General features: G+C 40.0%; 1 protein-coding gene across 3 annotated transcripts in view; it reads left to right on the forward strand.

Annotated features, from left to right (window-relative positions):
- Nucleotides 1–12,798: 12,798 nt before the first annotated feature.
- The window catches only part of HPSE2 (heparanase 2 (inactive)), a 632,120-nt gene continuing 629,849 nt past the window's right edge, over nucleotides 12,799–15,069 (forward strand). For all 3 annotated transcript variants that reach the window (XM_061194590.1, XM_061194599.1, XM_061194604.1), the window contains exon 1: nucleotides 12,799–13,088. In XM_061194590.1, coding sequence (XP_061050573.1) covers nucleotides 12,799–13,088 — 290 coding nt within the window. The remainder of the gene's footprint in view (nucleotides 13,089–15,069) is intronic.

Here is a 15,069-nt window from a genome sequence, read left to right on the forward strand (position 1 = left end):
TGGTTACCATGAGTTAGATATATACTTGTATTTATATTTGTATTTAGTTGATGATTTCTTAAGTTTGAATGCATTCTAACAACCCTGCATTTTTACTTCTCCCCCCTCACTCCAATTTAATGCTTTTGGTCTCATATTTTACATCTTTTTGTTTTGTGTATTCCTTACCTTCTTATAGTGGGTATAGATTATTTTACTACTTTTATGTTTTAATCTTCCTCTAGTGTTATAAGTAGTTGATCTCCTACCTTTACTGCATGTTTGCTTTACAATGAGAGTTTCCTTTCATAATTTTCATATCTACTTTTGGTCTTTTGTTTTCCACTTAGAGAAGTCCCTTTAACATTTCTTGTAAAGCTGGTTTAGTGGTGTGAACTCTTTTAGCTTTGTTAAAAGTAAAATTCTTTTTTTAAAAAATATCTTTATTGGAGTATAATTGCTTTACAATGTTGTGTTAGTTTCTGCTGTACAACAAAGTGAATCAGCTATATGTACACATATATCCCCGTATTCCCTCCCTCTTGAACCTCCATCCCACCCTCCGTATCCCACCCCTCTAGGTCATCACAAAGCATCGAGCTGATCTCCCTGTGCTATGCAGCAGCTTCCCACTAGCCATCCATTTTACATTTGGTAGTGTATATATGTCAGTGCTACTCTCTCACTTTGTCCCAGCTTCCCCTCCCCCTGCTGTGTCCTCAGGTCCATTCTCTATGTCTGCATCTTTATTCCTGCACTGCCACTAGGTTCATCAGTACCATTTTTTTAGATTCCATATATGTGCGTTGTCATACGGTATTTGTTTTTCTCTTTCTGACTTGCTTCACTCTGTATGACAGACTCTAGGTCCATTCACCTCACTACAAATAACTCAATTTTGTTCCTTTTTATGACTAATATGCCATTGTACATATGCGCCACATCTTCTTTATCCATTCATCTGTCAGTGGACACTTAGGTTGCTGCCATGTCCTGGCTATTGTTAATAGCGCTGCAGTGAACATTGTGGTACATATATCTTTTTGAATTATGGTTTTCTCAGGGTATATGCCCAGTAGTGGGATTGCTGGGTCATATGGTAGTTCTATTTTTAGCTTTTTAAGGAACCTCCGTACTGTTCTCCATACCAGCTGTATCAATTTACATTCCCACCAACAGTGGAGGAGGGTTCCCTTTTCTTCACACTCTCTCCAGCATTTATTGTTTGTAGATTTTTTGATGATGGCCATTCTCACTGGTGTGAGGTGATACCTTATTGTGGTTTTGATTTGCATTTCTCTAATGATAAGTGATATTGAGGATCTTTTCATGTGATTTTTGGCAGTCTGTATGTCTTCTTTGGAGAAATGTCTATTTAGGTCTTCTGCCCATTTTTTGATTGGGTTGTTTGTTTTTTTGATATTGAGCTGCATGAGCTGCTTGTATATTTTGGAGATTAATCCTTTGTCAGTTGCTTCTTTTGCAAATATTTTCTCCCATTCTGAGGGTTGTCTTTTCATCTTGTTTATGGTTTCCTTTGCTGTGCTCTAGGAGGTGGGTCAAAAAGGCTCTTGCTGTGATTTATGTCATAGAGTGTTCTGCCTATGTTTTTCTCTAAGAGTTTTATAGTGTCTGGCCTTACATTTAGGTTTTTAATCCATTTTGAGTTTATTTTTGTATATAGTGTTAGGAAGTGTTCTAATTTCATTCTTTTACATGTAGCTGTCCAGTTTTCCCAGCACCACTTACTGAAGAGGCTGCTTTTCTCCATTGTGTATTCTTGCCTCTTTTGTCAAAGATAAGGTGACCATATGTGCGTGGGTTTATCTCTGGGCTTTCTATCCTGTTCCATTGATCTATATTTCTGTTTTTGTTCCAGTACCATATTGTCTTGATTTCTGTAGCTTTGTAGTATAGTCTGAAGTCAGGGAGCCTGATTCCTCCAGCTCCATTTTTCTTTCTCAAGATTGCTTTGGCTATTCATGGTCTTTTGTATTTCCTTACAAATTGTAAAAGTTTTTGTTCTAATTCTGTGAAAAATGCCACTGCCAATTTGATAGGGATTACATTGAATCTGTAGATTGCTTTGGGTAGTATAGTCATTTTCACAATCTTGATTCTTCCAATCCAAGAACATGGTATATCTCTCCATCTGTTTGTGTCTCTCCATCTTTTATTTCTTTCATCAGTGTCTTATAGTTTTCTGCATACAGGTCTTTTGCCTCCTTAGGTAGGTTTATTCCTAGGTATTTTATTCTTTTTAATGCAGTGGTGAATGGGATTGTTTCCTTGATTTCTCTTTTATTTTTAGTGTACAGAATGCAAGAGATTTCTGTGTATGAATTTTGTGTCCTGCAACTTTACCAGATTCATTGATGAGCTCTAGTAGTTTTCAGATGGCATCTTTAGGATTTTCTATATATAGTATCATGTCATCTGCAGTGACAGTTTTACTTCTTCTTTTCCAATTTGGATTCCTTTTATTTCTTTTTCTTCTCTGAGTGCCATGGGTAGGACTTCCAAAACTATGTTGAATAATAGTGGCAAGAGTGGACATCTCTGTCTCATTCCTGATCTTAGAGGAAATGCTTTCAGTTTTCAACTTATTTTCATATTGAGTCTTCCTCTGGCAAGAGCAGTTTTTGCCTGTTTCTCAGCCTACATGGTTTTGTGTGCTTACTCTTCCTCTTTAATTGTATGACTTTGTTTTGATTCTATCATGGCTTGTACACAGTGGGTACTAGGTAAATATTTGATAACTTTTTTTTGTCTTCATAGAGTATGAGTAGCACATTACTTGTTTTTTGATTATCTGGTTAAAGCTCAGGTGGACCATGCCTAATTTTGTTTTCATGAATCTCCTGATTTTTACCACCTGGACATTCAGACTTCTCAGCAACTGGGAGTTTTTCTGAAGCTGGTGCTGGCTGTTGCTACGTTTGAAATTGCTGCTTCATCTATCATTACTCTCACAAAGATGCGTAGACATATCTGTATAGATTAATTTTCATGATATTTCTGATTGGTCTATTCCATATTTTACAATTGCTTATTCACCATCAGTAACAGAAACTCTGTAACTCCGTATTGCTTGTAGTGTTTACTCAATTTCTATGTTCTTTGGCTTTGGAACTTCATTTTATTAATGACAGTAGTATCATATTTTCCTTTCTCCCTTCTTTCCATGGGCTATGTTAAGTGCTCTGTGTTATGCATAGATGAGTTTTACTAAAATTTTAAAGAACTGAAGAAGTTTCAATACTTAAACATTAAAACATAGATAAATTTAGCCAAGAGGAACAGAGCAGGGCTAGTTCTGGCAACCTCTCCTAAAATAATGGAGCTCAGGTTCTATTTGCTGTCCTGTAGAGTAATGCTTCTCAGACTTCAAATGTGAATTTTAATCACTTGGGGAACCTGTTAAGATGTAGATTCTAATTTGGTAAGTCTGGGTGGAGCCCGAGATTCTACATTTCTAATTGCTCCCAGATGCTAATGCTGCTGGATCTGTGAACCACACTATGAATAGCAAGGCCTTAAAGCAGAAGTATGATCTTCCTAGATATCCACTGAGCTATTAAAGCAAGTTTTGCCTTCCATTTACATTTTTATGGGAATTAATTGTATGAAATATCTTAGAGGCAGCTGATTATTTATATTAAATATAAATATAAAATGTAAATGACAGGAAGGTCCATTTACACTTTTTAGCTTCATTAAGGATGGATTAAGAAACATTTAAATTAGTATTAGGGGTTTAGTTTAGCTGTTAAACATTTTTCTGACATTACTAAGCATTTTATTGTTACATGTACTCCACAAATTACTGTAATATCCGTGTAAATTAGATTACTGTTTTTTTTTCACATATAAAGAAATTGAGATTCAGGGAAGTTGAACTTAAGGCTTCTTAGTAAATTGTAAAGCTGAGATGAATGTAAGTCTGACCTTGAAGCTCATTTGTTTGGCACTGTAGTAAGCTGCCTTCCTAAGATTGTTTTCCTGGGAAATGGGCTTTATATAAATGTTTAAACATGTCTTACGGACCCCTCTAAAGGAGTTTATATGTTTATCTCTTTGGGAAAATTAAGATAGTTTAGCTTTGTGAGTCTTTACAAAGTTCTATGAAGCTCACAGAGGTGATGAAAGAGGTATGTGAAAATGCACACACACACATTTACCTTAAATGAAATAAAATCTTGTAAGGAGGTATTTTCTAATCTCTAAATCAAGGACCTGAAATAGATGATCTCTAAGATTCCTTCAAGCCCAGATATCATATGATATGTGTGACATTTTTGTTTTTTAAAATGTATTGTAAGATAGATGGGGGACTATAAAACATTTCCACCAGCAGATGGCACTCCAACATTTCTACAGCAGGCAAGCCTTAGCTATTCCCAAAGTAGAAACTACACAATACTAGGAACAGATAAAGAGGAAAGAGGGAAAAAAAAACCCAAAACCCCAACTCATTAAAGTATGATATATTTCAGTCATTATTATGATGGAAAATTACATATACATTAAGTAATAGACCCCTAAATAAACACAAATTAATGTTAAGTCATAACCTCTTATAGTACTCCACGGCACTTTTCACCAAACTCTATAGGACTTACCAAATGGATTTTTGTTAACTTGTTCATTTTCCCAACTAGCCTGTGAGGTTTCCAAGGGCAAAGATATTCTTTGGATCCCAAGGTGGGAAGGCCGACAATACTACCTAGCCTATAGTCAGCACTCAATAAATATTTCTCCCTTTCACTCTCCAGAAAATAGGTTAAGAATGGCCTTGAATGCAGGAGAAGGTTTGTGAACATTGGTCCATGCAAAGCCTTTTGTTTTATTTTCCTCTTTCAGTGATTACCTTATAGGCATCAACTCTAATGTGTTTGATGTATGTCCTTTGATATTTTTGTATGCTTGTAAAATATATTGTTTCATGTGTGTGTGTTTAATTTGCACTAATGTTATAATGCTATAAGTATCCTTCTGGGCTTTTTTTTGGTTTGTTTCTCATGTATCATTCTGTTTAAAGCCCATCCATGTTGTTGTATGTACATTTAGTTTGTCACTTCTAACTGCTGCCTTCCTCATTTTACCTGTCCATTTCCCTTGTGCTGGACATCTAGGTGCCTGAAATTCCTTAGTATTAAAATCAGTGCTTTACTGACCATTCTCATTCAAGTCCTTTTATGAGCCTTTTATGAGTTGTTTGGGAATTTATGTCCAGAGTGGGATTGCCAGGTTGTAGGGAATACACATATGTAATTTCACTAAATATTGCCATATCACTCTCCAGAATGGCTCAACCAGTTTATACTCCCATCAGCTTTCAAGAAGTTTCCCATCTCCCCACATCCACAATTAGTTATCCAATATTCACATTTTGCCAATCAGATGCTGTAAAGTGAAAAAATTTCTTTAATGAAGGAATAATTAGTTGAGAATCCACTAAAGCTACTAGGATATATGGTATTTACTTGCATAATTTTCCCCCTTTGAGGATGGACCCTCCATATCTGAACTTGCATTGTCTAAACTAGGAACAGAATAGATTCAAAAATTTTTTTTTGAATTATCCCTTAGTATTTGAACTCTTGCTCCTCATTATCTGAAACCTAGAAATCAAATAGATTCAAATAATGTGGTATGCCTTATCAACTAAATTTACTCCCCGAAACTAGAAACCAAATAAAGTTGTATAGCAAGGTATCCAGAATATGCTGAGGCCCCACTCCAAATCAATTACCAGAATATCTGGGGGTAGGCCCAGGCATGAGTATTTTTAAAAAGCTCCTCAGGTGATTTTAATGTGCGGCTGAGGCTGAGAATCACTGACCTAAACCCTCAAATTGATTTTTATATCTTTCTGAAAGGGAAAAACATTTTTAAGTTTTTAAACATAGTATTATGATGGCTAGGCTTCAGAAGGTCAAAAGAGAAAGTTAAAATTTAAGTGTCTGATGAAAATGAAACATACTTTCTAAACGTCACGGCATGTCAATGTCTCTAGGTGACCAAAAGGAGTAGAAGAATTGGGAAATTTGTTGACTGTTTAGGTGGGTAAGGTTTAGCATAACTGGCATTCAATGAGGAAGGACTTGGATCTGCTTATGTGGGGACAAAACTACTCCAAAGAATTAGGGATCTAGATGTTAGTTCAGGCAGAGGCAAAATACTCAGCTGAGTAAGTATGTATAGATAGAGTGTATCAGCTGATTTTGATTATTGAGGAGTGAACTGAACCTGTGGTAGGCTTTCTATTGTCATTATTTGTTTAACTCCCATTATTATGAACTAAGCACATTAGGGTATTTAAAAAGGTCAAAGTGTGCCGTTAGCCTAGGGACAAAAGAAAATATAATCATAACTATTTACTTATGTGACACAGTTGTGTTCCAGGCAAATGTTTTATTACAGGCTCAACTTCTCAATGTTGAGACTAAAATAGGAGGTATATTGAGATAAATATATATGATTTATATATTTCACTTCTTTAGAAATTTTCTTTAGCATTAATTCTTAGGACTGTCTCACTAAGAAAGTGGTATAGTGGAAACTATATTACTCAGCCATAAAAAGAAACGAAATTGAGTTACTTGTAGTGAGGTGGATGGACCTAGAGTCTGTCATACAGAGTGAAGTAAGTCAGAAAGAGAAAAACAAATACGGTATGCTAACACATATATATGGAATCTAAAAAAAAAAAAGGAAAAAGGTTCTGAAGAACCTAGGGGCAGGACAGGAATAAAGATGCAGATGTAGAGAATGGACTTGAGGACACGGGGAGGGGGAAGGGTAAGCTGGGACAAAGTGAGAGAGTGGCATGGACATATATACACTACCAAATGTAAAATAGATAGCTAGTGGGAAGCAGCCACATAGCACAGGGAGATCAGCTCGGTGCTTTGTGTCCACCTAGAGGGGAAGGATAGGGAGGGTGGGAGGGAGAAGCAAGTGGGAGGAGATATGGGGTTATATGTATATGTATAACTGATTCACTTTGTTATACAGCAGAAACTAACACACCATTGTAAAGCAATTATACTCCAATAAAGATGTTTAAAAAAACCTTATAGTTATTTGAAGGTATGTATAAACAACTTATAATTAATGAAGCTATAAAACATTAGAAAGGCAATTTGAATTTTTGTCCTGGGACATTATCTGTGAAAGTTCTCAGGTATTTTCAATAACAGACGTACCAAAAGTGTAGTTTTCGGTCAGTAGAGCTGGCTTAGTCTCAGGTTCTTCAAGAAATGGCATTTTGAGTTTTTTGACTCTCAGTTTCCTTACCTGAATTATGAGGATACAGCTTGTCCTTCTATGCTATGAGCATAAAATGGGATAGTATATAAATAAGTTATTATAGTATTTTGAAACCTTAGATTTCAGGTGTAGGTGTATAAATTTCTTCCTACCTTATCCATGAAAATTATATTTATTTCCACGGTGAAACCCAATTAGTGACATTGATAGTTGAGTAGTAACTGTGTGTCAGGAACTAATACCTCATTTAATTCTCACAGCACACATGGAGGGAAGTGTATTTATGCATATTTTATAGATGGGGAAATTGGGGCTCAGCAAGAATAAATGACTTATTCACCAAAGGTTCACATGAGCAGACAGTAAGTTGTGAACTGGGTTTTAATCAAAGTTGTTTGAACTCCAGAGCTGGTACAATTTCCAGTATCACATGATGCTTTTCAGGACTTACCTGAATGTACAAAAGGCAGACAGGACATCTCTTCAATGAGTGTGACTAAGGACATGAATAATTTTAATGTATTTTTCTGTTACTTGGTTTTTTACCTATAGCAGTTTCTCAAATATCTGTCATCCCTACCTCCAAAAATGTTAAGGGATTTCAAACTGAACTCATTAATGAGTCAACTACATCTATTATGGTTATGATCTTCCTCACATAAGTTTACTGCTTGATGGTAACAGTGGGAACAAAAATCATCCAGCTCGAGTTTCTTACATAATAAGGTAGAACAATCATAGAGTTATAAATCCTCTTCCCCTTCAACTTTCCATATGGAGAAAGTGTTGCTATCCCTTGCTCCTCTAAGCAGGACAGAGAACACAGTCTTTCTCATTTCCCAGTACTGTCCTTTTTCCACTCCTGTCTCCCCTCTCCCAGTGGAAAATTGAAGGAGGCACATAAAACCTACTTAACTTTTCTTCCTTTGTCATATGCTAAACACAGGCAGGAGAGCCTGCAGGGTTAAAATATGTGGTACATACTCATTTTATTACTGCATTTATTGACATATTAGGTAGAGTTGACCTTTTGTTTCAAGTTTATCACTAAGTTATTTATATATAGCTTAATTCTTGCTCCAGTTTTCAATTAAGGGAATATATCTGTGGCAAGTGTGGGAGAAGGAATAAGAAATAACAAGAAACAAATAGCACAACTGTATAATATTTTAGGATTTATAAAGCACTTTCTCTATGCATAACCGTATTTGATTCTTACTCTAAGATATTAATTTTACAGGGTAGGCAGCTATGACTTAGAACAGTTAAAAAAAATTACCTAAGGTAACAAAGCTAGAATCTGCAAAGATAGGACTTAAACTCAGGTCTTCCAACTCCTATTCCAAGGTTTTCCCATGAAAAGTTGGAACAAGTTGACAAGTTGTTAGAGGGAATGCAATATTTTAGCCTAACAGTAGAGTGTGGTGGTTAAGACAGACATAATCTTTGGAGTCAGACAGCCCTGGGTTTCAATCCTTGCTGCCACTTATTAGCTGTGTACCATGAGAAAGTTGCTTAACAAGTCTGAGTCTCCATTTTCTTATATGTAAACTAGATGGTAATGAATTATAATATTATAATTATAATGAATTATAATTATAATAATTATAATTATAATGAATTATATCTACCTCTCAGAGTTATTCAAGAAGATCAGTAAGATAATGGTCCTGAGCACCATGCCTGGACCATAAGATCTCAATAAACAGTAGTCATCATGGACAAATACACAGGCAGCAATGACACAGTGGACTGGCTGCTATAGCTTCATGCTTCCCAGTCCCAGTTATGGTGGAAGGAATTTTTTTCTAGCTATTAGACATTTAGGTATAGTTCTCTCAGAAGGGGAAAGCGGGCATAGATATAACCATGGCTTTGAATGTTTAATAGAAGAAAAGGGAGTCAATGAGTTTGTGACAAGCTAAAAATGAGAAAAAAGCATAGGAGAGTGGAAAGAAATTATTGTAGTCAAGATGACCATCATTAAAAAGTATGTACACTGTATGCTACAAAGTAGAATTTGGCCATAAAAACAGGATATATCATTAGTCCCAGCCACCAGTCCTAGTACCCATGTTGGTCACTGGCATATTTCCACTGCTCTGAGATGAAATGATAAAACATTATAGTGATTTTTCATGAAGCTAAATTTATTCAGTTTACACACTTGCTCTTTATTTTGACATATTTCAGCTTTTTTTTTTTTTGGATGTTAAAACGTTCTTTTGGGAAAAAATAGTAATAAGTAGTTGACAGATTTAAGGTCCTTACTAGACAAAATAAAAATTTGGCAAATATTTGTCAGTTCTTCCACACTGATACTTATTTTGAAATCCTATTGTCTAGAAATCACTGGACCAGTTAATCTTCAAGATTTCTTACAAATCTGGGAACTTAGACTCCTAGATATTAAAAGAATTTATCTATAAGGACCATTCAGTAACACCAGGCAGAACATTTCCAAGGAGACTTCAGTGCATCTAGTTCCAACTAATTCACATTTTATACAGAGGCCTGATTCTTGTCCCCTAGGAAATTACAATCTAAGGCAGAACAGAGGTACAGATTGTTGTCACCTGGCACACAGAAGATAGGATAGAAACATCAATCTAATATACACAATAATAAGCTACTAACAGAATATAATTTAGGGTTAGATGAGAGGAAGACAAAAATCATGATATGGGGAGGGAGGTCCTATTTGTAAAGAGTAGCCCAGTGGAGAACTATACCCAAACCAGACTAAAGGACAAAACAATCAGGTCATCTCAGAGTCAACCAGGGCTATCTGGAACTCCTTAAATGTTACTGAATCACTCTATTTGCCTCGATGTCCCGAGGCTGGACATGCCTATAGAATTTCAGTGACCAGACTAGAGAGATGGTTTTCATCAGGAATTAGGAAAAAAGCACTGTTTTATTGGGTTTGATTTTTATACTATATACAGGTTCTGGTGAAAACGTTAAATACTGGTTAAAGTAACTTAACTAGGCCACCAAAAAATTACTGAATGGTTAAGTTAGTAGCAAAAACTGTGGATAAAATTCATAATTAAGCAGATTCTCATTATACCCAAGTTCATTCTTAGTCACAAGAGTAGGTATTTTTGAAAGGCATATTAACTATAGACATCTAGTGGGTGAGTGATGTCTTTATTTCATTCAGGTGGTCTTCCTCTGGTCGCAATTAATGTGGCTTCTAAAAATACATTCAGTTGTAATCCAGAGGGTGTTTAGGCCCTTGGAAAATCTGGCTCCTTGTTAAAAATATGTAATTAGTTTTAATTTTGAATATAAGCAATGAACTAATGGCTTCTGAATTTGCAAGATAAGTATTTCCTAAAGGAGATAACCAGGAAAATGCTAATAACTGGGAAAACAACTTACTGAACAGAAACCTAACAGTTTACTGTGACAAATAAAAGTATGTATTTATTGTCACATTCTTCTTGAGAGCAGTATATGATTTTAGTGTGTTGAGCATGATTTGATTTACCATTAATTTAGCTCACTGGCATTTATTGAATGCCTACTAAGTGCCTGGTTCTGGCGATACAAAGATAAATAAAAACCTTTGTTCACCAGGCTGTCACCATCTCTAGGCGGTGCTCAGTGCACATTTAAAAAATACAATAATTTCTATTGAAACTCACACCATACCACACACCCCTACACAGAAACGCACACATATTTTAGAGGATCTAGGTATGTTAGAAATTTTCAGAAATTGAAGGAAGCAGGCCTTAGGGCCAGAGCCCACATCTAATTCTTCAGTATATTAACATCTTGGTTTTAAAAATCATTAAATAATATGCTTTGGGTTTTCCTTCTCCTTTGGCCTCATTTTATGGAGACCTTTTAGAAGGTCTTCATGGTGCTTCCCAGTCTAACCCAACCTAAGCTCTGTATTTCCTGGTTGCTTAGTTTGGTAGAAGCTCCTCCGGGAACTTCAGTTGAAAGTCATCTACTCCAGTCCTTTTCAGATTCCTTAATCCTATCTGAGGGGAGGGAAGGAGAGGCAGGTTGCCATTTCAGTGTTTTTCTGTGGCTGTGATACTGCCCTTGGCTCACGAACCCTTGGGGGAAACCTTGGCTCTGCATTTTAAGAGTTTTGCCTGTTTGATATCAGGAGGCCCTGGGAGGCTCCTGCGTACCCACACTGCATAAAGTAGTTCTCTTCATCTGCCAAGTAGAAGCCCCATTTTGTTCCAGAAATAAGCTGAAAGTGGAGCCCGACGGTGTGACTGCAGCAAACCAGGCCTGGCCTCTTTCCCACGCTTTAATTGGGGACCCAGGGCTCGATCTGAGAGGTGCTGTGGGTCGGGGATCCATGAGCTAGGGCGGGTGGTACATCGCGCGGCTCCTGGCTGTTCTCCAGCATCCAGGAGCTACGTGCGGGCAGATTCTGGCTTCGGCTCCGGGCCGAGTTTGAAAACCCGGTCACTCTGTTCTTCTCCAGCACCAGAAAGGCGCAGTTCCCCTCGGGAGGGATAAGCCCAGGGTGACCTAGAGGAGGGTCTGGAGGGGTAGCTCTGCTGTTGCAGTGGAGTAGAGTGGGCAAGCAGTGGCTCAGATGGGCGCAGCGCCGCCCAGACTAGCCAAGCACAGACAGGGTTGCTTTGACTTGGCCTAAGTCAGCGTGTATAGAACCCCCAAGACACTTTCGCCTCAGCTGCAGGCAGAACGGAGCCACGCGCAGCCTGGGCCCTTTGCCCCTACGGGCGGATAAACCCTTTGACCTGGTCACTCTGTGTATTCCTTCTGGGACCTATCAGGTCAGAGGCGGCTTCTGTGTTGCTGCCCAGCGTGTCGCAGAGATCCATACTTGCGTCCGTGGAGTCTCCGTCTGCCCTTGGTGCTTTGGCAGGAATCACAGTCGCCACCGCAGGACCCCTCTGCAACTTAACCAGCCTTGCTATCGCTGCTTCAACCCAAAGGGAAGGGCCTGGAGCGGACGACATTCCTTGACGCTGTCAGGACAAACAGGCGCGCGACTGGTGCAGACCCTACTCCAGCACGCCCAGGACTGGCGCAGAGGCTTTCGCGTCGGGGTCGCAGCTAGAACTGCTCTCCCCAGGGCCTTGCCGGGAGGGAAGTAAAAACAAGACGTCCCGCCCGGTACCCCATATGTTACAACTGTACAGTTTCGATCCCTCCCTCCGCTTCCCGACCCTAGAGGGTTAAATAAGGAGGGTACAACGCCACCCCTTTCTCCTACTCCCCCTTCCCCCGCCCCGCCTCACCTTACCTTTAAAAAGTTAAAAAATGTCTGCAGTTGAAATCTCTTAAAGGGGCGGTGCTGGTGAACGAGTACTCTTGGCACGAGTCTCTGAGAAGGCTGGCTAGGGGCGTGAGTTCGCTCCACCAGCACCAAAACACTGAAGAAAAAAAAAAAAAAAAAAAAAAAAAAAAAGCGAGAGCGAGGGGGGGAAAAAGGAAGGGAAAAAAAGGGGGGAAAAAGGCAGACAGACACACACTTTAGATAAGGACAATTAGTCACCAGCGAGACCCTGTAGGAAGAGAGGTTTAAATCAGAGGGATTTAATGAGGGTGCTCTGTGCCTTTCCTGAAGCCATGCCCTCCAGCAACTCCCGCCCCCCTGCGTGCCTAGCCCCGGTGGCTCTCTTCTTGGCTCTGTTGCTCCATCTCTCCCTTTCCTCCCAAGCTGGAGACAGGAGACCCTTGCCTGTAGACAGAGCTCCAGGTTTGAAGGAAAAGACCCTGATTCTACTTGATGTGAGCACCAAGAACCCAGTCAGGACAGTCAATGAGAACTTCCTCTCTCTGCAGCTGGATCCGTCCATCATTCATGATGGCTGGCTCGATTTCTTAAGGTAAGGCAGGGGCTTCAATGGATCATTTTTTAAAAAAGTAGCAACCCCCACCCCTTCCTATCCCCCCATTCCAAAGGGGGAAGAAGAAGAAAATAAGCCAAGCGGATCTCTCAAAGAGAAGAAAGGTTTTCCTCCTCCTGGAATATTTGCTGTGAGGCTGTAACTGGTGATTGAGAAAAGCAGTGTTTTCTATTAAGATGCACATGTTTGCAATGCAGAAGGCATTTCAGAAACTTACCAGTTATGACTGAAAAAATGTTGTGCTTACATATATCCACAATTAGCCTCCCCGTCTACTTCCGAAAAGAAACAAGAGGTTCAGGGCAGTTACAAAAGCGAAGAAAAAGGTCTCGAACAACAAAGACCCGAGAGGGATGGGTGGGTGTGTGTGTGTGAGAGAGAGAGTGCCTGTCTGCGTGTGTCTGTGAGTGTTTAAGCGGGGATCGCACGAAAGTGGAATTTTCCACGAAAGATCGTTTCGTCAGTTCTCTCCCACTCCCAGACAGAAAATGAATCTAAGCAGAGGCTTGAGTGGTGAGCAAGTTGGTTCGGATTTTTAATTTTATATCCTCCTCTGTCCTTTCCAGACTTCAGGACTTTTTAAGATACTTTTTATAGACCGAATGGTCTCCCCAGTCCCTTCTCCTTAAATCTCCTGCGATAACTGCATAGTTTAGTTTTTCTTTAAAGAAAAAAAAAAAGTCCTCGCTCCGGTCATAGCGTATATAAGAAGAGCGGAAAGTGTCCTAGAAATACTCCTGGGATGTTTCGGAGATCTGAATCCAGCACTGGTGGATTAGGAAGCCGGGAGTTTTGTGATCATGGACCCTGCATTACTCTAGGGCTTGGACTCTAATTGGGCTCACCCTCTCCCCAGTTGTTACTGTTCAGCAGTAAGGCAACCACGATCCCTTCCCAACAGGGACAGAGTTGCAGTGTAAAAAAAAAAAAAAAAAAAAAAAAAAAAAAAATTCTACAATGTCGAATCCAAGTGTTGAGTTTAAAAAAATTCCCTCCAAATTGGAGCCTTAGCTGTGGGCTCCCTCGAAGAGCTCCGAGCGCTCTCAGTCTCACTTTTCTGTCCTGAGGCCGCGTCCGCCGTGCCTTTCCTGAATATCTTTCACTCTGCGAAATTCGAGTTTGCTTCTCGCGTGCGCCATCCCCTCAGCTCTCCAGGTCTCCCCTGGCCTCGGCCAGGTCAGCGGACGCGGCAGGTAGCGGGAGGCGCTGTGTGGGGCGCTTCTTCCACGTGGAGCGAGCGTTGCGGGAGGACTGAGTGGTTGCTGTGGCCGCCGCCGAGGCCGTTTCGGTTCCTGCCCGCGCCTCCGCTGGGAGGGCGGGAACAGCTCTGCGCGGCCGGATTCCTCCTCGGAAGCTCTTCCGTGCAGCAGCGCGCGTCTGTGAGCTCGTCCGGGAGGTGGGGGGCGACTACACGCCCTACTTGCATCGCGCTTCTCTAGCTACGCGGACTTCTTCGGGGTTCTTCTGCTTCTCACCTTAAAAGGAACAACAACAAACTTTCATGTTCTCGCTGAATGCTTGTCGCAGAAAAGATCGGGGAAGGCGGCTTTTCGGGGAAGAAGCCTTGGCGGGGCGCATTTGCATTGGCTGTGCAGGCTTCCGGCTGGAAGGTTGTTGGAAACGCCGTTTCTGCGGGGACGGACTCGCGCGGATGTCTCCTCGCCCGCTGTGGGCCCACACGACGCCCGATTGCGCCTGCCGGGTAACGCAGTGCCGGAGTCCTCGGCCAAGCGATCCTTCCCGCTACTGGACTTCTCCGGCGGCCACGACTTTTGTTAGAAACTCTAAAACTGGAGTCTCTGTTTTTTTCTTTGTTTTCTCCTATCCACCGCCTTTAAGATACTCTTTAGTACCATTTGGATTGGATATTCAGAACCTGAAGCAGCAAAGCGTTAAGAATAACGTAGAGACCCGGAACTTAATAGCTGATGCCCTTAGCATTAAGAGCATCTGATTGCTC

This window comes from Eubalaena glacialis, chromosome 1 (assembly GCF_028564815.1).
Source record: "Eubalaena glacialis isolate mEubGla1 chromosome 1, mEubGla1.1.hap2.+ XY, whole genome shotgun sequence".
Taxonomy (NCBI): Eukaryota; Metazoa; Chordata; class Mammalia; order Artiodactyla; family Balaenidae; genus Eubalaena; species Eubalaena glacialis.